The 24,284-nt window shown below is 38.7% G+C and overlaps 2 protein-coding genes across 4 annotated transcripts; both read left to right on the top strand.

Moving 5' to 3' along the window:
• Positions 1 to 58: 58 nt before the first annotated feature.
• Positions 59 to 11,686, top strand: cul4b (cullin 4B). The gene is made up of 20 exons (XM_056382029.1): positions 59 to 1,422; positions 2,639 to 2,754; positions 2,881 to 2,984; positions 3,126 to 3,195; positions 4,156 to 4,229; positions 4,319 to 4,481; positions 4,682 to 4,771; positions 6,430 to 6,512; positions 6,595 to 6,662; positions 6,842 to 6,960; positions 7,082 to 7,274; positions 7,373 to 7,477; positions 7,564 to 7,674; positions 7,781 to 7,866; positions 8,275 to 8,382; positions 8,492 to 8,605; positions 8,700 to 8,805; positions 8,937 to 9,109; positions 9,197 to 9,349; positions 10,446 to 11,686. Exons 1-20 carry the CDS (start codon positions 933 to 935, stop codon positions 10,539 to 10,541), a joined length of 2,622 nt encoding a protein of 873 aa, XP_056238004.1. The 5' UTR covers positions 59 to 932; the 3' UTR covers positions 10,542 to 11,686.
• A 229-nt stretch (positions 11,687 to 11,915) lies between these two features.
• lamp2 (lysosomal-associated membrane protein 2) lies at positions 11,916 to 24,278 on the top strand. 3 transcript variants are annotated; one of them, XM_056382033.1, is made up of 9 exons: positions 11,916 to 12,085; positions 14,645 to 14,760; positions 15,348 to 15,558; positions 15,652 to 15,813; positions 15,910 to 16,145; positions 16,271 to 16,390; positions 17,358 to 17,412; positions 17,548 to 17,718; positions 21,676 to 22,785. In XM_056382033.1, exons 1-9 carry the CDS (start codon positions 12,040 to 12,042, stop codon positions 21,816 to 21,818), a joined length of 1,260 nt encoding a protein of 419 aa, XP_056238008.1. In that variant the 5' UTR covers positions 11,916 to 12,039; the 3' UTR covers positions 21,819 to 22,785. The 3 variants fall into 3 exon arrangements, with proteins under 3 accessions (XP_056238008.1, XP_056238010.1, XP_056238007.1); XM_056382035.1 differs by lacking the exon at positions 21,676 to 22,785 and adding an exon at positions 18,685 to 21,489; XM_056382032.1 differs by lacking the exon at positions 21,676 to 22,785 and adding an exon at positions 22,921 to 24,278 and having other exon boundaries at positions 11,917 to 12,085.
• Positions 24,279 to 24,284: the final 6 nt, after the last annotated feature.

The following is a 24,284-nucleotide window of genomic DNA, read 5'->3' as shown; positions in this document are numbered from 1 at the left end:
CCATACACATCAAATTGATGCATTAAAATAGAAAAAATAAAAAAATAAAAAGATACATAAAAAATAAAAAGTTGAGAAATATTCTACGAGGTGAACGGATAATATATTTTGAATTTGAGGAGGTCATAATACAATCTAGTGCTTGAGTTAATATGTAAATATAATAAATAAAGGTATTTTTAGTTGAAATGGAGCAGATACCTTTTTATTTTGTGGTGTTGGTACATACCGAGTGCAGGACTAAATTGTAATGGGATACTTTTTATATTGTAGTATTAGTACTAAAGTAGCCTATACGATCTGAGTACTTTGAAAACTGGAATTCCATCATTAATTCGTGTATGGCAAATTCATAACCAGAAAAAAATATCATCAAACATGGCGTTAGTCTGGCGCCATCTTGTGTCCAGGACGGTTACAGCACTGTAGTCGGTTAAAAAAAGAATGAAAAAAACACGCTTGTGCAAAAAGTACTTTTGTACAAAGTACTTCCGGTGAGGTCACGAACTAGCTTTTTATGAGCGATTTTTTTCCCGTGTGTACTTACGGATGTTTTACTATCACGTGAGGATATTTTTTGCAGTAGCTACATTTCTTCTGTAAATAATTTTCTTTAACGACCGCTTTAATTAACGGCTCTAACTGAACGACTGCACAACGCGGTTAGACAAGAGAGGCAAAAAGAGGAAGCAATAGCCAACCATCTTTCTTCTTCTGCCAGCAATAACAAGAAAGAGACCAGGCTAGGTTCAAGTAGAGCTGTGTAGTTTGCAATTTATTGTCTGTTTTATACTAGATAAAGGACTCGTGTAAAACCTCTCCGCGTTAAGGTAGATTAAAGCTCCCGGACACTGAACTCGTCCCCTCTCCGGCAAGCCTGGAAGTTTCGGATCCGAAGACTGGCTGTTAAGAATTAGTATTCCCGTTTTTTCATGTTTCCAACAGGTTTATCTTCCCCTAACCCCCCACCACCGCCAACCCAGGAGGCTAGACCAGCGGCTACTGATGTCAAAAACGACAGCGGTAACATCACATCTCCGAAGAAGAGGAAAATAAACGGCTCAGAGAGGGAAGACACTACTGACACGATCTCCCCCTCGCCTCCCAAGACCCTGAATTCCTCTTCTTCCTCCTCCTCCTGCTCTCCCACTCCGCTGCACATTCAGAAGAAGTTGAGGTTTGAGGATTCAGTGGATTTCATTGGACTGGATGTGAAAATGGCTGAGGAGGCTGCTGCTGCTGCTGCTGCCGCCGCCGCCGCCGCCGCCGCCGCTTCGTGCTCTAATAACAAAAGCAAAGCCGTGTTCCTGCCCGGTGGCGTGGGACACCATGCAAACGGACTGACGAAAACCGCAGGCTCCGGCACCTTCTCCAACAGTAAACCTGGTGCTGCCAAGAAACTAGTCATCAAGAACTTCAAAGGTAGCAGATGCATTGTTGGATGATGTGATTCAAGCTCCAAAACTATCAGTGGCAACAATATGCAACTTAATTTCAACTTCTAACAAGTCCCCAGGCTCTGTGAAGGTGTCCTTAATTGGCATTGCATTGTAAAACCGTTATATAAGACGAAATAGGGTATTTGTGATGGTCTTTTCTTGGCCCTAAAGGCTGCAATACAATTCAGTGCCAAAATATCAAGTACTTCGATGAGTGAATGAATCATAAATCCCTCCATCTATTACTAAGGGCTAGAGCTGCAACTATCAGTTATTTTCATTATCAATTAATCAGATTATTTTCTGTATTAATCATTTTATCACTCAAATGACAGGAAATAGTGAAAAATGCCTGTCACCTAATGTCATAGTTTGTCTGACTGCCAGTTCAAAAATCAAAGATATTCAGTTTACAGTGATATAAAACAGAGAAAATAAGAAATCAGAAAGAACATAAATGATCGGGGCAAAAGTGACAAACTTGCATATATTTTTTTACCAATCATTTTCACATCTATGATGTGACAATAATTTTTGAGCTATTTGAACTGTCACAACATATTTACACTCGGGCTACAACTAACGATCACAGGCTGTCACAAAACATTCAGATGAGTTATTTTTGGGAAATTGTCATTGATTACCAAGTAGTTAAATAGAGGCAGTGATTCATTCATTCTCTTTACTTGTTCATCATAATAATATTATTTCTGAAAATTGTATCTGAACTGACCAGCACAGTCTTCAAAAGACTACATTTTAATCGTCATATATGATCTTACAGTAACCAAAAATCCAGGTGACATTACATCTTAATAACACAATACAGCATACAGATTAGGAGTAGGCAATACGGATAAAATACTGTTATTTAAAAATAAATAAGAAAGCCATATTGATTGGCTCTAATGCATTCAGGAATAGATGCCAATATATAAACAGTGTGGCAGCATTTCATTGATGAATTTAAATCATCTCATGGTAGACACACTCGTACCATTCTTAATACACATATCTGACTTTTTGTCAACATCACCCAGCTGTACTTAAAATAGAAACACACACAGGTGTTTTTAAATAGCCCTGCTGACACTTGTGACACAGCATGATGGTCCAGAGAAGTCCACCGTAAGACATTCAATGCCTGCAGAAGTTGACAGTGTTGTCAGAACATTTTGTGTTCTTGTTTTTTCTTGCAGAAAAGCCCAAGTTGCCTGAGAACTACACACAGGAGACCTGGCAGAAGCTCAAGGAAGCAGTGGAGGCCATACAGAACAGCACTTCAATCAAGTACAATCTAGAGGAGCTCTACCAGGTATGATTGCAGGCCTGTTGACTTCTCAGAGGAAGCTCACTTTGGATAGCTGCTCCTGTGTAGTCATGTTCATACCTTGCACTGATATAGAAACACTAATTTGTTTACACTTTTTTGTCCCCTCAGGCTGTTGAGAACCTGTGCTCCCATAAGATATCTGCCAAACTTTACAAACAGCTGAGGGCCGTGTGTGAAGACCACATCAAGGCGCAGATTGATCAGTTCAGAGAATATCCTTTACAGTTTCTGTGTCATCCCTAGCTCCAGTCACTGAATCTTCACGGGTATTTAATTTAGTTTAGCCAACTGCTAAACTGTTTAAAGCAGATCTCTTGAATGAATTCACACTTTTGCCTTAACGTTGTTCTCACGGATGCCCTGGACAGTGTGCTTTTCCTCAAGAAAATTGACAAGTGCTGGCAGGATCACTGCAGACAAATGGTATGTTGTATAACCTTAAGTCAGGTGATAGTTGCCATATCCCTTGAAAGTCTTTTAACATAACGTTACCTTCCATGCAGTTTGTTTGTTATTTACTTTTCATGTTTAAAGGGGTATTCCAACGGTTTATTATTTCACTTCCACAAAGTTGGGGGATTTATGAGAGACATGTTATAAAAGACAGATCAAACTCATAGCAGCAGAAGCCGAGTTATTCTGACTTTTCGTCCCTCGTACAGTTCAAACATGCTGGATCCTACACCTCCAATAACGCAGCTCAGTAGCATCTGTCATCTTTGATGTTGACGAGCCAGTCTGATAGGTTGTGCAATGCATTCGGGAATATCCCAGCAAAAACTGCCCATCACACAATGCAATAACACTAATGGGGAGTAGAAATGACTGGAGAGAAGATGGACCCTGAACTGTTGAATAATTGCAACAGTATCTGTTAGACAGTGATACCCCCATCACGGACAGAAAGAAAGACATTGTCAAGTGTCTCGCCTCTTCAACCTGTAGCCATGGGCAGCTCCAGCAGTGTGTTATAATCAAGAAACGAGAGGTTGAGAAATACATGTAGGACGTGGACTGACATGCAAGAACTTCCCCTTGAAGACACAAAAAAAACCACCAAAACTCCAAACAAAAATGTTAATGTCAGTGTGAAATTTGGGATTGTAGTTTGGTCTATCAGCAGCTCCACACCCCCAATTTGTAACACATGCTTTCTGTTAAATAACTGAATTTTCAAGATCAGGGTTGTTTTCTCAGAAAGCTCCTTCAGAGACACAGAAGACAACAATTGTCCCAGGCTGAGTAGTTCTCCCTTTGACGTGTAAACTGAAGTTGACGTGTGAAATCGGTCGAGTGCCCCTTAAACTTGGTTAAAGAAAATAGTTAAATAAGAATGTCAGTGGTGTTTTCTGCTCATTTTGAATGTTTGTCATTGTTTCACAGATCATGATTAGGAGTATATTTTTGTTTTTGGACCGCACCTATGTTTTACAAAATTCAATGCTGCCATCAATCTGGTGAGTGATCCCTGATGTTAACTGTTGTACAAGAGTATGAGGCTGATTTCTGTTGAAGTGGGTGTTGAACAAGCTGCTCTGGTCTGCAGGGACATGGGTCTGGAGCTGTTCAGGTTCTACATCATCAGTGATCTGAAGGTCCAGAGTAAAACCATCGATGGGATTCTGCTGCTCATAGAGAGGGAGCGAAATGGAGAGGCGATAGACCGCAGTCTGCTGAGGAGCCTGCTGAGCATGCTCTCTGACCTTCAGGTAACTTTGATTATTATCTTAACAATGATCCAGACATGAAGTGATGAATTTGTACATTTGAAAGCCTACATCACATGGATTTCAAAGGACAGTGTGGTTTTGGCAGCTGTGTTGTCGGTGATTATCAGCTGCACAGGGATGTGATGAGCTGTCAGTTTCCTGTTGACAAATGGATTTAATGAAACGTGTTCTTTCCCCAGATTTATCAAGACTCCTTTGAGCAGCGCTTTTTGGAGGAAACTAATCGCCTGTACGCTGCAGAGGGACAGAGGCTGATGCAGGAGAGAGAGGTGATTTATTTGCCCCTGATACTCGGGGCACAGTTTGTTTTTTGTCGGTGGAATTTTTTTCTCATTTCAGAGACTAGCTGGTCAAATATAGACAATTTTGTTCTACCTGGTGATTAGAGCTGAAACAATTTGTAAGTTACGTGATCAGTTGATCAGCAGAAAATGAATCACCAACTATTCTGATTCGATCAATCGTCAATCGAAATTCCAACTATTCTCTAGTGTCAGCCTCTTAAACCTGAGGATGTGAAGCCTTCCTTTGTCATATATAATTATAAACTGAATATCTTCAGTTGGTTGTCTGGTCTAAGTGGTTCACTCTGGGCTCTGGGTAATTATAATGGGAATTTTACAATATTTTCTGACATTTATAGACAAAACAATTAATATATGAATCAAGAAAATAATAATAATATTAATCTACAATAAAAATAACCATTAGTTGCAGCCCTGCTTATAATATTTCCAGTGCAGCTACACTACAATTTCATCACTCAAATATTAAGGCATCTAAAACATGGATTGTAACAGCAGGCTTCAGTCCAAGTACCTCAGAATGAAATGGAAAGAAAGTATGTTGTGCTCATTTTGAAAAATACAGAGCTCAGCCACACAAATAAAACCACAAATAGAAATCTTTCATAGAAGAGGGAATAACAGAAATGTTTCCACTTCTGAAAGCTTCAGTAGATCAAAATACAATGCAGGTACAATAAACATTGTGTTTTGACTGAAGGCTCAGTTGGAAAACCTTTTACTCGATAAAAATAACTATAGAAAAACATTCACTTTGCAACTTATGGCTTTGCTTACTTGCTGATGCATCAGAACTGAGTAATATTTTCATTCTTATCTTTAATGTCTCTGGTTTTGATCCAAGACTGGACAGCTCAGACTCTGATGTTTCCCTGCAGCTGTAAAAACATTTATTTGCAGTGAAAGCAAAATGGTTATTTATTTTTGCGATACTGTGGATTAAGGGATTTCTCTACATGTATGAATTGTACTATTGGCACAATCAAGATTTAGGTTTGCAAATAAACGGCTTATTAAGTTTTAGTGCTAATATGTAAAAACTACAACACTTGAACTCCTGAACCTGACATTAGTTTATCTCAGGAAATGAAGCAGCATGAGCCAGAACTATCTTTTAAAACATTTTTTCAATTTCAGATATATTCACTCGAGACTGTATCAACAGAATTTATTTGATCATAGATGGTGGTTTAAATAATATTTGAACATTATTCACTATGGTTACATTCTTAGATTCAAAGTGTGATAATTGTCTTCCATGCAGTTGTTGTTGCTAAGGCTGCAGACCCTCTGATTCCTGTCCAGTCCTTCACACTCAGTTGCCAGCTTATTAGGTGCACCTAGTGAAAACTATTGCAGTCTAACACAACAGTCCTGCAGTAAATCCCCCTTCCTGAAAGTTATAATGTTCAGTTTATTCTACAACTGTTCTAGAGAGCTTTTGATTCCGTTTATCCATTTTTATGCTTTTTCTCTGCTCTGGAAAGCACTTTGAGCTCTTCTCTGGAAAAGTGCTATACAAATGTTGTTGTTGTTGTTGTTGTTGTTATATTGTTGTTAACTCCTAATTAGATGTATTGGAAAAAAGTATATTCTCAGTGTAAATGTCACTGCTTTTGTAGGTACCAGAATATCTCCATCATGTCAACAAGCGCTTGGAGGAGGAGGCTGACAGAGTCATCACATATCTAGACCAGAGCACACAGTGAGTGTGAGACTGTAGTATTCAGTTTTCAATTTCACAATGACAGAGATTCATCTGTAACCTGAGTATTTTTCCCTCTCAGAAAACCACTCATTGCTACGGTGGAGAAGCAGTTGCTGGGTGAACATCTCAGTGCAACTCTGCAGAAAGGTACACAACAGTAAACACTTTCTATAAATGTATACATGTGTGGCATTACAGCAGTAAATAAATGTCTTCTAAGATACGTTACATATTCAGCCCTGTCTGTCTGACTACATACTGGGACTTGAAAGTATAAAAAAGCAGCTGGTTCTGACCTCTGACTTTCTGTTGTTGCAATCTTCCAGGGCTGACTCACCTGCTGGATGAGAACAGAATTCAAGATCTATCTCTTCTCTATCAGCTCTTCAGTCGAGTGCGAGGTGGTGTTCAGGTCCTCCTGCAACACTGGATAGAGTACATAAAGGTATGACAGCATTAACAGTGATGAAAGACTGAACATAATGAAGGGTGAAGGTGCGGAGCTCTCAGGATTCGTTGATAACCGTTTTCCATTGTTTTTCAATGTCTTGAAAATGAACATCTAGGCTTTTGGAAGCACAATCGTAATCAATCCAGAAAAAGACAAAACAATGGTGCAGGAGTTGCTGGACTTCAAAGATAAGGTGGATCACATCATCGACATCTGCTTCATGAAGAACGAGAAGTTTGTCAATGCCATGAAAGAGGCTTTCGAAACATTCATCAACAAACGGCCAAATAAACCTGCAGAGCTTATTGGTTAGTATCTTAGCCTTTTCCCCGTTTCTAACTAAAATAAGAATATAATCATAATCTTCAAGAAATGACATGCACTATAAATCTGCTTCTGCTTACAGCAAAACACGTGGATTCAAAGTTAAGGGCAGGAAACAAAGAGGCAACAGATGAAGAACTGGAGAAGATGCTGGATAAGATCATGATTATCTTTAGATTCATCTATGGTAACATTTACTGACACATTTGTTTCAGTTGAGTTATTTTTCCCCTCTGTGGATGTTGTTAATGTAATCGTGTATTGTCACTGTAGGAAAAGATGTTTTTGAGGCCTTTTACAAAAAGGATCTGGCCAAGAGGTTGCTGGTTGGAAAAAGCGCTTCTGTTGATGCTGAAAAATCGATGTTGTCAAAGCTGAAACATGGTTAGTTTTTCAATATACACAAACGCACGAAATGTGAAATAAATAACAAAGTGGGAATCATGACTCTGAACCTACATTGACGGGTGAACTTTTGGTTTTTCCTCAGAATGTGGAGCAGCGTTCACCAGCAAACTGGAGGGGATGTTCAAGGATATGGAGCTTTCTAAAGACATCATGGTGCAATTCAAACAGGTAATCTCTAAGAATATCAACATGGAGATGAATAATCTGCTAATTATTTTCTCGATTAATTGCTTAATTGTCGTCTTGTCTTATCAGATGAACTGTGCAAAAATAGATTATCACAATGAAGAAGTAAGAATAAGGGGTTGTTTGGCATTTTTGCTGAAAGAGTGACTTTAACATTTAATTGATTATGTAAATTGTTGGTAATTATTTTTCAATGTGTCCACACAATCAATTAATCAGTGGTTTCAGCTGTACCTCCAAGCACACATACTCTACTGTTTATCTGACAATCGTCACAGTTATTCACCCCTTATTAACTTTTCATACTTGATATAACCCTTTCATATGATATTATAAACCACTGCAGTGTTTTGGCGTCTAATAAGTCTTCACTTATTTGTGTTCCTGTAGTATATGCAGTGCCAAAACATTCCTGGCAACATTGAGTTGACTGTCAACATCCTCACTATGGGTTACTGGCCAACCTATGTCCCGATGGAAGTGCACCTGCCTCCTGAGGTTGGTGCTGAGCAAATATTGAAATTTTCGGAGCATGCTGTTTTTATACCCTGCCATGCAATAAATGTACTGAGTGGTGCTTCGTAACGCCTCTGTTATCTTTGTCCAGATGGTGCGACTGCAAGAGATCTTCAAGACCTTCTACCTGGGCAAACACAGTGGCAGGAAGCTGCAGTGGCAATCAACACTAGGGCATTGTGTGTTAAAAGCTGAATTTAAGGAGGTGAGTAACTAATTTCTAATAATGCTCAGTTGTATTTTGTTCACTAAGTGAATGAGCGAATGATAAGTGTTCTCTTTGATTTTTCTCCCTCAAGGGCAAGAAGGAGCTGCAGGTGTCACTTTTTCAAACACTTGTGCTACTGATGTTTAATGAAGGAGAAGAGTTCACCCTGGAGGAGATCAAACTGGCAACAGGAATAGGTTTGTGTCATCACACATCACATCAGAGTTTGGTTGATAGCACTTTGATTTTTGATGAAGAAATAAGGGCTGAAGTATTCGTCATTCAGCACCACTGATCTAAAACACTATTTGTGTCTGCTGGTTCACAGAGGACAGTGAACTGCGCCGGACGCTGCAGTCACTTGCTTGTGGAAAAGCACGAGTCCTTACTAAAATCCCAAAAAGCAAAGATGTGGAGGATGGGGACAAGTTTTCCTGCAATGATGACTTCAAACACAAGCTCTTCAGGATCAAAATAAACCAGATCCAGATGAAAGAAACGGTACAGCTGTTGCCTTACAGTAGTTTCCCCAATTTCAATATTGTCAGAATATTGGGAAATTATTTCAACTTGCATCTTTTCCTTCAGGTGGAGGAGCAAGCCAGTACCACAGAAAGGGTCTTTCAGGATCGTCAGTATCAGATTGATGCTGCCATTGTGCGGATCATGAAGATGAGGAAGACTCTGAGCCATAATCTCTTGATGTCTGAGGTGTACAACCAGCTCAAGTTCCCCGTCAAGGTGATACGTACACCCTTGAATCTTTTTCTCGGATTGCCTTTTGCCTTTTTATTATATAGCAACAGTAGAGGGATGACAGCAAATGAGCAGAGAGAGATTAAATGGTCTGTTCCTTAAACACCCAGGCCACAAGAAAAATCCACAATCTTTGAGCCTAATTTATGAGAAATGTTGCATTGATTTTATGTGGAAGTGAAGCCAGTGTTTTAAATCTCAAGTTTCAACCTCAACTTTTTTTCTATATCCACTTTGTCCTGTGCAGGGTCACAGGGCTTATTTGTTATTGTTAATTGAAAACTAGCTGTTTCAGTTTCAAAAGTTATGAATTTGCACCATTTGCCAAATTAACTTTTGTATCATGCAAATTATTGGAAATTAAGAAACATCTGAGGATCAAATACTGGATTTTAGAGACCAATATCAATATTTGATATCCTATAGTGATTTATCTGCCAATGTTCTTTTTTTTTTTTACATGTAACATAGACATATTCTTTTGATAAGTCTCCCTTAAATTTGTGTTTTTTAAATAATTGTGACCACAAACTTTTTACAGTTAAAAAATGAACTTTTCAGTGCTCCCTGGTGGACAAGCGGCAAATTGGGGACACTGTTTCTAAATGTATATCTTTGAAATTTCTATAGTGCTATTTCTTGTTCAGCCGACAAATGCACCCATTGTTTATAAAGTAAATCTATAAAGGTTTTTTTATTATATATATATATATATATATATATATATAAATTAAAGTAATCTGAAACTTAATTTAGTTTAATTCTCTTAGGGCTTCTTTTTGATCTACAAGTGTACAGGCTGTCATGGGTGTTATTTTACAGAAGCAACCCCCCTGCATATAAGCTACAGGTCCCATTATCTGACAGTACTGTTAGAGTTAAATTAAGAGTTGATTTAAGACATTTTTGCCAGCTAAGATCAAAACTAGCTTGTACAAAAGGGATCTTTATGGAAAGTGCTATGGCTAACATGAATCTGCTTTTCATTGTGATGTGTGCGTCACAACTCAAGAGAATAAAATTAACCAAAAATGTTGGCCTGTACCTCATGTGTATACTTCTGCCTCCTCTTCTCTTCCAGCCTGCTGACTTGAAGAAGAGGATAGAGTCTCTTATTGACAGGGACTATATGGAACGTGACAAGGAGAACTCCAACCAGTACAACTATGTGGCTTAACGAAAGAAAAAACGACAGAGAAAAAGAGATGCAGATAGTCCAGTCAGGCTGAAAGCTGCTCTGAGTGATCGGTCTCTAAAATATTTTGCTCCAGTGGATGTTAACCATTATCATCTTCAACCTAGCGACCGACAAGTGAATGGATACTGCTCCACAGGATTTTTGTCAGGGGTCTTGTGATCCTGTGGACTGCATGCCCATTGAAAAGAGAATATTGTCCATATTTCTCAATGCCTCTGAGAGAGTTGGGCTACCGTGGACAGACAAAGAAGACACTCAGATGTTGTTCCGTTTGCTCTTTTTTTTTTTTTCTTTCTTTTTTTTTTTTTTTTTTAAATGGAGAGGAAAAATATTTATTTTCAAACTTAGATTCTTCTTTGTCCATAGTTTGAATCAATATGCTCTTTGTTATCAAGTCACTTTTTTTCTTTTTGTTCACTCAGTATCCCAAGCAAATGCTGACACACCTAACAATGCTCTAAATGTACCACACTTTGGAGAAAAAAAAAGGATCAAAAAAATTAAACTGATTCTTGTTTCTTCAGGTGTGTCAAATGTGGGACTATCAGACTAACATACATATTAGAAAATTGACAATTGGACTATATTTGTGTCAAATGTGTGATCCTGCGGCAGAGTTTAACATTTTTTAAGGCCATGCAGCCATTTGACAAAGCTGTGATCATGAATAATGAATACAAAAGGCATTCAAAGCAGTTTGTGCCAAAAAAGGAGCACTTCTTTTGTTATAGGGTGTATTTAAGCTGCTAAAACAGTTCAGTTGTACAAGTATATGCATTTAAGTTTCTCATTTGTTCTTTATTTGTACTTGTTTGTACATACTTCACAAAAGTGACATGATCCCATCTGACAGTCGACTGCTTTTTTGTTTTTTGTTAACCCTTAGAAAGTATACTAAAAGCACAACGCCATCAGAGCCCATTTCCCCATCTTCACTGGTGTCATACCACATACATACACTATATTTTTTAAAGTCTCCCAGTGGGGCTTGCAGGCCTTTGCTGATAAGTGGGAGTGGATCGCCTCAAAACATGAGGGAAAAATATGATTGATTAGACATGCCCTTGTTTGTATGAGTCTGTTAGATTTATTGCTTCAGATTAAAAACAACTGTTTCAATCAGATTTTCTTTTATTAATCATTGTTTTCTAAAAAAACATATCATTGTCTTCGAATGAAGACCGCCCATTAGTAAGCATTTTTTTAAACTGAAACCATTAAACATTTACATTCTTGCCAGCATTAAAACTGCACACAGTACAATAATTAACTCTGTAAAAGGGGGGAGAGAGAATTAAAGATAGACTGTAGTCCACACCTCTTCGTGGTTTTGACACTGGTCCCTGTCATCTGACTTACATTTCCTGGTACAGTCGGCGGCGGCTCTGCTACAGCTCAAACACCGCTAACTGAGCGTCCCTGTCGGGCATTTTTCACCTTCTCTCTGGTAACTGACACTCCAAACTACCTGGCGACCATGTCCCGACATGCTGCATTTGTCTTGTTCCTTGCCTGTGGGATCGGTATGTATCATCACATTAATTAATCTACGAATCAACTGCGAAAAGTGATTTAAAAAATAAAAAATGGCAGTCCGTTTCTGCGAAGTGACGCGATTAAACTTATGGGACTCTACGGGCCTGGTGCTGCTGGGCTCTGGCTAAATGCTGCTGAATAGAGATTTAAAGAGCATCTATTTTTAGTCACTGGTCTTCAATTTTGATGTGCATAAAGCAGCTCTGTTGTGTCTGAATTTACTTTACAGGCCTTAAAAAGCACCATCAGCTGTTCGTTAAAGGAGGAGCAGTCCAGTCGTGATGTTGTGCTAATGTAGCTTAGCTTGATTGCTAATTGTTTCCTACGTCAACAAGATAAAACTGGCACAGCCAAACGGTCTTGTGTAGCTCAAAAAGCCGTATTCATCTATCTAACTACTATTTATCCTTTCATACCACCGTATGACAACCACACTATACATTAAAAATAACTGTCAATTTAGCTTGAATGTTAAAACTGCTGTAATTTCATATTGTGTTGGTCAGTTAGCTAACTTAGCTGTTAGCGTAACCGATTGAGTAGCACTTGTTTTGAAAGCTTAAGTTCGAGTTAATGATAAAATATTAAACTCCTCGAGTCGTTTAACGATAGCCACACAGACTTTATTTAAGATTAAAACCCCATCGTGTTTAAAACCTCGTTCTCACATCATTAAAAGCCTTATGTCAACTGGCTGAAATAGTTAGCATTAGCAAGATAGCATTGGCAGCCGTCTTAGGTTTACAGTAAGTTAGCACGTGACAGTACAGCTAGAACGAATTACCTTCGAGCTTGCGTTATGTGATTTAGCAAATTAGCCAACCTAACTGACTTTAAATGCACAAAAAGTACATAGAAAGATTAATAGATTATGACTATAAACAGCCCTCACTATAAACCATATCACTTGCCAAATTAACGTTTTAAATGATGAATTAACTGGAGATTCTTCTGTTTATATAAGCTACTGTTACATGTAGTTATTTGCTGCGCTGTTGTTAACTAGTTTTGTTCATATATGTTATAGTTTGCTCGAAATGCGGTAGTTCTTCTGAGAGAGTTCATCTTCAGCAGACAAATACACAGAGTGCGTACTCATGCATGTGAGAATCCTGGTCTTGGTACTGACGAGAGTTTTGCACATATGAACAACCAGGTTATTGTGGCATTGAATACCTTATGTACGATTCTTAATGTTCTCTGTTGTTGCAGAACATAGTGGCGTGTATGTATCCCAAATATGATCAATGCAGGATACTCAAAACCAGGACACTAATGTGCATGGAAACATACTTAATATTACACCATATTCTGTGACCGAATCATGGGAATTTCAGCTATGTTGCAACTGCAAATGTTTTTACCATGCAGCCTGGGAATGAAATGCTAAAATAGTTTACTTCTAAGTCGATCAGGAGAAATAGTTGTTTCAGCTCTAATGTGTAATTGGATACAAAACTCCAAAAACTACACTACTGTGTATGTCACAGTTTGTCACATTATACCTGTGCAAAATCCCAGAACATTAATGGCTCAGGATGAATATCTCTTTAAAATCCTCTTGGCTGCTATCAAGAAAGCCATCACATCAAAATGGCTGCAGCCAAACCCTCCAACTAAGGACAACTGGACTGCAGCTGTCAACAAAATAAACTGTATGGAGAAACTGGCCTTTATCTCAAGTACTACTACTGCGATATTATCAATGCTTGAAAAAATGGACTATATCTTCAAGATATAACAGGACACACATACATTTATCACTGACAAACTCTTTTTTTAAAGTATAATGTTGCAAATGTCAACATCTCTTTTTAACTGAGAATGTTAATAAAAAATGTTGCAGTGCACCAGAACCTGTGATCACTTTCCGTGAGACCTGAGGAATACAGTATTTTTATAGCTAGGTCATCACTCGTGAGTTTTAGTTCATTTCATGTGCGTTATATGTTTTATGTTACCTGGGGTTGTGGCAGACAGTTGCTGAGTTGACGACAATCCATGCTGTCAAAACCATATTCTTAATCTGAATGGACTTTGGCCTCTCTGCTGTCACATTGTATAGTGTTTGTCTGTTTAAGTTGTCCACTTCAGTCAACCTGAGGTCATGCAGTCCTTATATATATATATAGGAAATGGCTCATAAATGCACTTGTATGACAGGTAAACTAGGCTATCTTCAGCCTTAAAGTAGTTGTATGGGATATTTCACAGAGTGAAATTGGCTGCTGTTCACTTATTTACAGTAGTTACCTAAAATCAAGGTCTTGTGCCAACATTTGTAGCATTTGGAAAATGGGAAATTCACTGTTCCAAGTAGTATTTTGGTACATTTGTTGTGAAGATGAAACAATGGCAGCTGGAGGATTGTGATTCTGCTTTACCGATCATTTACCTAAAAATGTGAGTTATTAGTCTCATATTGGACCAGACAGACTTCTTATGAACTGTCCATGATTTTCTATTTATTAAATCCCAAATGAACTTTTATTAGTAATAATGATATGGTTTAGAAAAAAAATATGTAATTTTTCTTTGTGTTTCAGCCTTCCATGTGTCACATGGTGTTGAGGTGAATGTCACAGACTCAAAGGACAAGTTATGCCTCTATGCTAATCTGATGGTCAACTTCTCAGTCTCGTACGAAACAAAGGGCAATGAGGTGAGTGTCTGGTCTTGGGCCCACTGACCACCAGATGTTCTTCTATAACCAACTGTTTTGGGTATCTTTACATTAGCCTACACTGCATCCTTCTGAAATTGAGGTAAAGCAAAGCAGCTTCGCTCTCCTCAGGCCACCTCAACAAGCGCGACTGTCAGACAACTCTTGTGGAAACAAATGTCAACATGGAAAGGGGAAATAAGGGGTGTCATGACAAAGCAAATTGATTCTTGCTATTCAGCATTTCAGTTAGTTTTCCTGTTGCATATCCTGCAATTGTTATGTCCTGTGTTGTTCTGATGAAAGCAGCTCACAGAAATATTTGTAATTTTGAGAATTTTCTGACTTTCTGTAAGAATAATTATTTTTGTCAAGCACTACAGGGGAACAATTAAAATACTTTAGTACAAGTTACTTGCTTGGAGGCAAGTATTTTTTCACAAATTAAAATTATGCTAAGCATCAATGTGTCTGTTACAGGCACTAAAAGGTTTTTTCCTTGTAATCTGTCGAGTCTGCTCTTAAACAATTAAACATTAAACTTATATATACATGTTGAATAAATTTACACTCTGCTCTCATTTCAGAATAAAACAGTCAAGATGGAACTTCCCAATGATGTCACAAAAAGTGCAAGTAAATGTGACAACATAAGCTCATTGCTGAAGCTTGACTTCGGAGACGGGCACTCCTTCAGCATGAACTTCAGCATGAGTGGAAAAATGTACCAGGCAGACTTCATCACAGTTTCCTTCAATCTCAGCGACTCATCTCAGTTCCCTGATTCTCTATCAAATGGTACCTTCTGCACTTCACAGTGCCTACAAAAAAAATATGCACATGGATGAAGGGCATTGCACTGATGCTGATGTGTGTTTGAATCTCTTTTAGAAACTGTATCTGTGACCGTGAAACCTCAGATTACAAATGTGGGCGTGGATACCTGCTACTCATGCAAGAGTGAAGACGTGATACGGGCTGATTTTGTTAATATGACACTGTGGAACGTGCTCATACAAGCTTTTGTCAGTAACGGCAGCAAGAGTGAAAAGAGTAAGTGTACATGCAGCAACACACCTCATCCTGGCTGTAATATTTCTCTTCTGGTTTATATGGATGATCTCTTCTGTCTGTTTTCTCCCTGTGTAGTCACCTCTTGTAAAGCTGATACACCCACGACCCCTGTTCCCCCCACCACTCACGCCACCAGTACAACCACTGCAGCTCCTGTCACAAACTCTACTTCCACTGCCCCGCCTCCCACCACCACCCCGACCCCCACCCTCCCCCCACCCATCACTGGGAACTACAGCATCAAGTCTGGTAACAGCACAGCCTGTCTGTTAGCCAACTTTGGCCTGCGGATTGGTTTCAAGCAAGGAGAGGTATGTTCATAAACACAGAATTATAACGCTGTAATCCTCTTACAGCTTTATGTTTTCCAGATGATGTACAGATGTTCTTCCACAGACCCTGCTGATTTGAATCCCTTCTCTTCCCTCTGGCACAGAAATATCAGGAGATGAACCTCGAGCCCAACGTGACCAAAGTCTCTGGAACATGCGGAGTCAACAGCAGTGAGCTGCAGCTGACCTCAAACACAATGACCGTCATGTTCACCTTCACCAATGTAAGTCCTTGACAATATGTTGTTAATATCCATTTGTGTTTATATGTTTAAGATGTAGTTTTTAAGGAACAGTTGTCAGCTGGTTCCTTAACCATTAAGACTGGAATCATGAAAAAGCTAGTCAAACTCTCTCTGCTTAGCAATTAACAACAACTCAAATCAAATGAGATATAAGATGTTGATCAATGAGCTTTAGAGGTGTTGGTAGGTGCATTTATTACTTTGACAGACACAGGTCAGTGTTTACCCCTGAGCTAAGCGAAGCAGCTGCTGGCTCTAGCTACCTGTTTAACATACATATGTGAAAGCGGTGTCTTATCCAAAATTTTGAACAATTGCTTTAAATTTTCATATGAAACAGGATGATGGGTTGGGATACACATGGCCGACAGGGATTGTGATAACAAAAAAAAAGTTGTTTGTTAATTAAATCAGTGATTCCCAACCTTGCCCTTTCAGATCCGCTAAACTACCCATTTGTTAGATGGGAAGGTTTTGTGGAAACTTTCAATTGTATTTTCAAGCCTGGTTGAAGTTAGTCTCTCTTGTCTTTTTTTGTTGATCATCTTCACACCGACTTTGTAATCTGATCTGTGTCTTCATTTTCTTCCTAAACACAAATATGTTCTAATTTTTTCAAATTTGCAGAGCAAAACAATCTCTCCATGTGTCCTGGATTTGGAGTCACTGAATTAGAAGGATAAATACTTACCACAGCATAATTACTAACATTATATAACTTCACAGAATTAGACAGGAAGCAACAAAAAGGATAAATGTAAAATATCAGTATCACTCATCACCAAAAAAAGGGTTAGGGGTTGAAAGGAAATGATTGCATCCTGGATGTCTGGATGCTGTGATTAGCTTTGCCTTTGGTAGCTGAGATAGCTGCCAGGGCGAGGTTTTCATTTGTTCAAAATGATCAAATCCTTCTGCTTCTAAACTTGTATTTTTCTTTTAACAGGACACAGCAAAATTCCGTCTACATGCTCTCAACTTCACCACGAAGATGAGCTCTGGTAATTTGAAGAATCACATCTCTACACACACACACACACACACACACACACAAAGACACAAAGACCAGGCACCACTCTCTCAGAAGAAAGCTAATGTTTATGTTTTTCTTCGTATCTGTGCGTTTTTATTTGAAGGTGTGGAGTTCTCTGAGGGGAACACCAACCTGAGTCTGTGGGAGGCGGCTCTCGGCAGCTCCTACATGTGTAACAAGGAGCAGAACTACACCATCACCGGCTTGCTCACCCTCTACACCTTCAACCTACGAGTGCAGCCCTTTGGAGTCGCAAAGGGTGTTTTCAGTACAGGTAGGTTATTCTTTAACGTCTCTTGAAACAGACCCTGCACTGTTGACAAGGCCATGATCAAACTGTTTCATATTAAAGAGTCCGGGAAAGTGGTTTTGTTCTGAATCGTGACATTACAGGATGAAATTAGCTTGATGATTTTTGTTGTGCTTGAAGCTACAAAATGGATTGTGTTGTTAGGGTTTGTGCCACTAAAAGGCTTAGGTGTCATTTTTAAAGATTGGTGCAGACAGGATGTTAGTTTGAAGGTCATTTTTTCATAATAACTGTAGTTATTAGTAGTTATTATAAGGCAAGTTTATTCAACTACAAGGCATTTCAAAGTGCTTTACAGAAGACACAGAAAGCTAAAGTAAAACAAAATAGAAGAAAAAAAAATAGCATAAGACGGAACAAGAGAATAGAAATGGCGATGCAGTGCGAGATAGGAATAAATAGTCCTTTGCAATGCAGTTACTTTTCCCGATAGAAAATATTTTAAGATTGTTTTTATGTTTAAAACTTAATGCTTTAAATTTGTTTGTCTATTCAAATTCTAAACATCTATTTTATTTGTTAAAAGTGTAAGATTTACACTTGTGACAATCATTATGTCCAATTCAATAGCATAAATAATAATGATGATCAACTTATACATATCAAGCAGAGCAGAAAAACAAGTGACATCTGGTTTTTGTTTTTTTGTGCCTGTGGCACATTGAATCAACTTCATGAAAAGGAAGTCTGTTTTCCTGATCGGTTCAGAAACATCCAAAGTTCGTCCGACAGAATCTCTTCAGTGAGCACAGTGCTGTGTGACAGCCTCAGAGTACAGACGGTTAAATGTTGTATTTGGGCAGTCGGAAAGCTCAGCTGTCTTTAAAGATAATGTGAACTGCTGTTCTGCTGCTTCACTCTTGTCTCTCTCTTGTTGTTAATCAGAAAATCACTGATCCACCTGTTGACTGACTCTCTTTTTATCTACAGCCCATGAATGTTCATTGGATGACACCAGCATCTTAATCCCAATCATTGTTGGCGCTGCTCTGGCTGGCTTGATTCTCATTGTAGTGATCGCTTACGTGATTGGTCGAAGAAAGACTTATGTTGGATACCAGACCCTTTAAATCATTCATGAAATATCACGGGGCTCCCAAGCCTGGTCCTTGGGTTTTAAAATCTATTGAAATCAAAATCTAAAATAAAATATCTGCTGGGAAAACTGTCAGAAAAATAGATTTTACTGTCTGTTGGTATTGACGTCATTGGTCATGATGAGACATGAAATGCACTCAGAACATTTTTGAATTGCAGTTACCTTTTAATGATGCTACAGTAAGAAATAAGAATAAGAAAAATCCATGTAAAGATCGAGGGTTTGGTAGAATTCTCAAGGACCAAACTTGTCTACCCCCAATGTTTGTGTTCCTTTTTGTTGTTTTCTGGATGTCTTGTCTTTCATTTTTTGTTGTGTGTTTTTTTTTTTTTGTTGTTGTGTTTTTTTTTTTGTTTTTTTTTTGAGCAAGTGCAAGATCCACACAACCCTTTTTTTTTTATTTCAAGTAATCACAGTCATATGAAAAGTGCGGTTTAGAATGCAACATATGGAGATCTTGGAGTTATACAGGTACTGTAGGACGTCTACATTTACAAAAGTCCCTGGATTTTTCACACATTTTTAGCATAAGATATGTGACAGTTTAAGTTTGTTACAGTGGGATCCTGCACTTGCCGTGCAGACATTCCCCTTTTGTTTGCATTTGTCATCATTTAATTTTTGTGCACATTTTAGTTTTTTGCTTCCTTTTTTATGGTCCGACTTTTCATTCCCATAATTATTTACTTTGAGATATAAACGAATGATCATTTTTTCACAGCATTTAAACAGCAATCCCTTCACAAAAAAATCAAAGGAAGATGGCAAATCAGCTCTTTGCTTTGCTCCAAGAAATTCATTACAAAGGATGAAGGTCTACTCCATTTAGAGGGTTGTCAAAGGAAATATGCTTTAGCCCATGTTTGCCCCTGTAGAGCAGGAGAAACATTGGAATTATTGTCCTGATTTTGTGGCTCCAATCATATTAAGAATGTGAAATCAAAGGCTGCGATGCTTGAACATTAATAGACCCTTTTCACAGACGGCATTTGAACATATATCAAGCAGTAAAAGCCCTGGCAGCTGCAATGGCCTTAATGCTGGCTGTGTAAAGGCCCTGGAGCTGACAGAACTACATGGAATGAAGCCATTGTTAATGTTCTTAATTACACCTGTGCTTTTCCTGCTAAACCATGTCAAAATGTCTGCCTTTTAAAAGGTCTGTTACATTTGCACATGTTCCAACCAGAGAATAAATCTGACAAGAAAGGTCAACTATTTTTTTTTTTTTTTTCCACCCACAATATATTTTGGCATTAGGTTTAGTAAAGGGATAGTACCATTGTGTAGATGTTCGCTTTCAGTGCAGATGTTTCTGAAACGAGGATATTTACATATAAATGCACTAAGACGCTCTTTATATTTTGCATTATGTCGAGACTGTTGTCACATAATTTCACCTGTGTATAGGCCTGGGCTTGGCCTGAGCTCTGAGGGCTGCAGCTGGATCAGGGAACGTTAAAGACCCTGAAAATATTGGTGACCGATCAAGCAAGAATCAGAGAAATGGGGGAAACAGCTAGGCTGACGAGTAGCTTCATGTTCAGTATACTGACAGGAGAGTGGTATCAATCCTCCTATGAAGAAAGTAAATAAGAGCAGTTCCAAAAATATGAAACCATTCCTCTACAATCTCAGCTGATCTGCCTCTTCAGCACTGTGTGGGAGTGCTTAAGCCAACAAAACCCACAACTGTAAATTAGAAAATCCAGATTAGTGCAATGAAATAAATGAAATAATCTCATGTGAAATAGACAAAACTCTTGGCAGAAAATTGTATTTCCATGTAGGACGCAGTCACTCACCGTAAGATGATGAAAATGGCTTTTCAGGGCCTTTTTAACTCTCTGAACCAGTGTAGGTCTCAGTGAAGCGGTGTCAGGGATGTAGGCAAGCCCCAGCATGTGTATTTTTGTAATAATAGAAAAAGCCAATGTGACACACGGTAGTAGTTGTGTAGAGTTGCTGCGTACTGTTTGACTCTGGAGCGAAGCAGACAGCAAACTCCACTGAAGATGAAAAAGACTAGAAACTTGTGCATTTTTAAGTTGCTTATAAAATCAGCTTTTCCCAGGATATTGTATGTGTGTATGGATAATGGCTCTAAATCAAACATGAGATTTGACTTTTGCTTGTGACTGCTGCCGTCTTGTGTATTTCAGCTTTGTACAAACTCAGTCGCCTTAATTACAAAGATGGTTTTGCAGCACCAGTTTAAATGTTTGTGGTTATGTAATATCCCTGGTTCTCAATAAATCTTCTTTCCAGTTCTTCATAGCGACAGTTGTGCCTTTCTCAGTGATAACTTTCTGTTTTGTACATTCATTAACACACTAACACTGTTAAGATGCCATTTCTGTAACGCGGTGTCATTAGGCTCATTATTTTATTCCCTGTGTCCAGTTGAGAACATTGCACACACACCTGTTCAGCAAAGGGAATTTGTGCTGCAAGACCATCTTGTTTAATGATCAGTTAATGTGTGTTATATGTGGATACAAATGACTGCGGACTTCATCTCCATTTTCTCACGTAGAATAAATTGGGTTTCAAATTGTGTGTCAGATTGAAGTGGGGCTTTTTTTTTTTTTAGTATTTTAAGATTTATGGAAATAAAAATGCAATACTGTCCTGGACACTTGAGTAAATGTTTATTCCTTTTTCAAAATGGTTCTATGTTGCTGTTTGTGCATTAAATTCTTGGTTAGCAGGCTACTTCTCTTTTCCTGCTGTCTACACATTAACCACTTTTTTTTTTTTTTGTTTGTTTTGAAGTCTTCTTCTAAAATATTCACCTCTCTGCTCTCTTCACTCTCGTCTAGCTGAGGATTGCCAGGCCGATGGGGAGAGCTTCCTTGTTCCCATAGCTGTCGGAGTTGCCCTGCTTGTACTCATTCTTATCGTTCTTCTGGCCTATTTCATCGGGAGAAAGAGAAACATGGCCACCGGCTACGAGTCTTTCTAGTTAAATTCAGATCTTTATCCTATACAAAGGATAGTCAGTGAATCGCTGCCTGTTTACCTCGCTGCCTTTAACTAATTGTGAAAAGTTACCAACATGTGTTGTATTAATGTTTCCATGTAGTGTTCAGTGCTGTTGACTGCCTGACTGTATTCGTAAAGGAAGAGTTCAACCTTTTGGGAAATACACTTCTTTGTTTAATCCAGATGAAAACAGCTGTGTAAAAATTAAATGTTTGAGCTTTTGGGTTCGGACTATTTATTAATGAAACGACTCAGATCGATTTTCAAAATTGTTATCGTACCAAATGGATAAAAATCTGATGATATTGAGAATAATTTGTTGTTTTTGATGCTCCGAAAAAAATGTATTCACCGTTTTACAGACACTGTCATTTTGGTGCTGGTTTGCATCATGTGATCCTTGCGCTGGTCCTCAGGGCTTCCTGGAGAACAGACACACACACTAGCTACAGTTGTTTGCTATAAAACTATTAATGGCTGCTATACAGGTCGTCTTACTGCAGAACTTTATTTAATTAAATCATGGTATATCTGTCAGATCTCAGTGTTTAATTACCTGTGTTTCTGTGCACTTTTACACTTGAATTTTTGTACGGTTTAAACAAACGAGATGCAACATGTTAGTGAGCTTCAGAAGTGCTGGCAGGCAGATGTTGTTACCTTTGGACGGAGCCATGCCAGCTGTTTCCTGTCTGTCACCAGTCTTTATGCTAAGATAAGCTTAACTGGCCGATGGTTGTAGTGTCATATTGAACGAAGAGAGTGAAGCTCTTCTCTTTTTACTCTCAGCTAAAAATGATTTTGTGTATTTCCCAAGATATTGGCCTGTTCCTTTATTGCTCATAGAGAATAATAAGTCATGTCCACTTGAGTGATTTCCTTTCTGTGCTTTTGGAATATTTAATAACCCTTTCCTCTAATCGACATTTATTAAATTGTTGATTCCACTTTTTGTAGGTTTCTGATCTGCTGTCTTGCCGCTTTCCCTCTCTGTCTAACCCTCTGTGTCCTTCTCCTGAGTCGTGTTTTCTGCTGACTGAACCACTAACCTGCTGTCTCTGTCTCCTCTTTCTGTCTGTCAGCTGAGGAATGCTTCCTGGACTCTGATTTGAGCTTTTTGGTGCCCATTGCAGTGGGTGTGGCGCTCAGCTTCCTAATCATCCTTGTGCTTATCTCTTACCTGATTGGCCGGAGGAAGAGTCGCACTGGCTACCAGTCTGTATAATCCAACCCAGCTGCTTTCTGCCTCTCACACCTTTCCAACCCTCACATCTCTTAAAAGCACCTTCCTGACCACTTTCCTGCCGGTCAGTGCATCAAAAGCATCTCAAATTTGAGCTTTTTTCTGTTTCCCGTGAGGCAGCGTCTCCCTAAAAATAACCTTCAGCTTATTTCTCGTACCCAGTTTAAAATTTATCCCAGCAACCACCCCACTGGTTTCCTTTGTTTTGCTTTGATGGCAATGACTGAATCAAGTACCAAGACATTTATGATCGATATTGCATCGTTTGATTATAGACTGCATGTTTTAAAAAATTAAATTTTATGGCTGTGAGTAGCCGTCCACCTCCTCCCCTCAGAGCCCTCCCCCCTCCAGAGAGAGAGGCTTTTCCCTCTCGCTTTCCGTGCTGTATAATAGTATACGTGTAAATTACTCTCTTGTATAGAATGAATGACATTGATGACGTGAATGTATGAGCAAGCTAATAGATCCACTGTTGTCACCCGAATCCCAGACGCCACTGTTTTCATATTTCTTTAACCATCACGTAACATGTATTAACAAACTAAATGAAACTGTTGCACATAGTCACTTAATTAAGGCTTGATGAAAGGGACACTAACTTATCAAGACACTTTGGGACCAGGTTTTTTGGAAATTTTTGAGGTTATGTCTTTATGTTTCTGTCACGTTCGAAGATTTAAGACTTTTATTTTCACACTTCTCCTAAAAGATTTACATGTGAGTATTTGCTTAATTAATCATAGCTTTGTTCCTTTATCATCTTATGTCATTTTAAAAGTTTAACATATTGCAAATTTTGGCAATAGAGTAGTGAGTCTCAGACCTGGGTTAAATTTAAAACTACATCAGTCACCAGGAATCAAGTTTGATTGAATGTAACGTCATTTGCTCTGGATTCAGCAACTAAACATGGGTTAGAGTGAGATCCCTGCACCACCCTCCATGTGATGGTGCAGGAACATGAACAGCATGAGCAGTTCAAGTACGGAGACGACGAGTAAACGTCACACCATTTCATTTATATGATCCTCAGTTTTCTTCATTCGATCACCCCCCCCCCCAGCAGTTTCGTGCCTTTTCTGTTGTGCACCTCTGACTTGCTTGCTTGAAGCTTGTCTCCATCTGATGAAGAATGTGACATGATGAGCTTGTTCAACACAAGCGGGGAACAAATTAAATAAAGTTTCGTTCTTGTTTTGT

This window comes from Seriola aureovittata, chromosome 8 (assembly GCF_021018895.1).
Source record: "Seriola aureovittata isolate HTS-2021-v1 ecotype China chromosome 8, ASM2101889v1, whole genome shotgun sequence".
NCBI lineage: Eukaryota > Metazoa > Chordata > Actinopteri > Carangiformes > Carangidae > Seriola > Seriola aureovittata.
This window is presented reverse-complemented; position numbering and strand designations above follow the sequence as displayed.

What these genes read in the sequence shown, in the direction of transcription:
- cul4b (XM_056382029.1), top strand. Translation starts at nt 933, where the DNA reads ATGTTTCCAACAGGTTTATCTTCCCCTAACCCCCCACCACCGCCAACC. An exon ending in TAAAAGCTGAATTTAAGGAG is followed by an intron (nt 8,606 to 8,699) that starts GTGAGTAACTAA and finishes TTCTCCCTCAAG; the next exon opens with GGCAAGAAGGAGCTGCAGGT. An exon ending in AGCTCAAGTTCCCCGTCAAG is followed by an intron (nt 9,350 to 10,445) that starts GTGATACGTACA and finishes CTTCTCTTCCAG; the next exon opens with CCTGCTGACTTGAAGAAGAG.
- lamp2 (XM_056382032.1), top strand. Translation starts at nt 12,040, where the DNA reads ATGTCCCGACATGCTGCATTTGTCTTGTTCCTTGCCTGTGGGATCG. An exon ending in GTTCCTTGCCTGTGGGATCG is followed by an intron (nt 12,086 to 14,644) that starts GTATGTATCATC and finishes TTTGTGTTTCAG; the next exon opens with CCTTCCATGTGTCACATGGT. An exon ending in CCCTGATTCTCTATCAAATG is followed by an intron (nt 15,559 to 15,651) that starts GTACCTTCTGCA and finishes AATCTCTTTTAG; the next exon opens with AAACTGTATCTGTGACCGTG.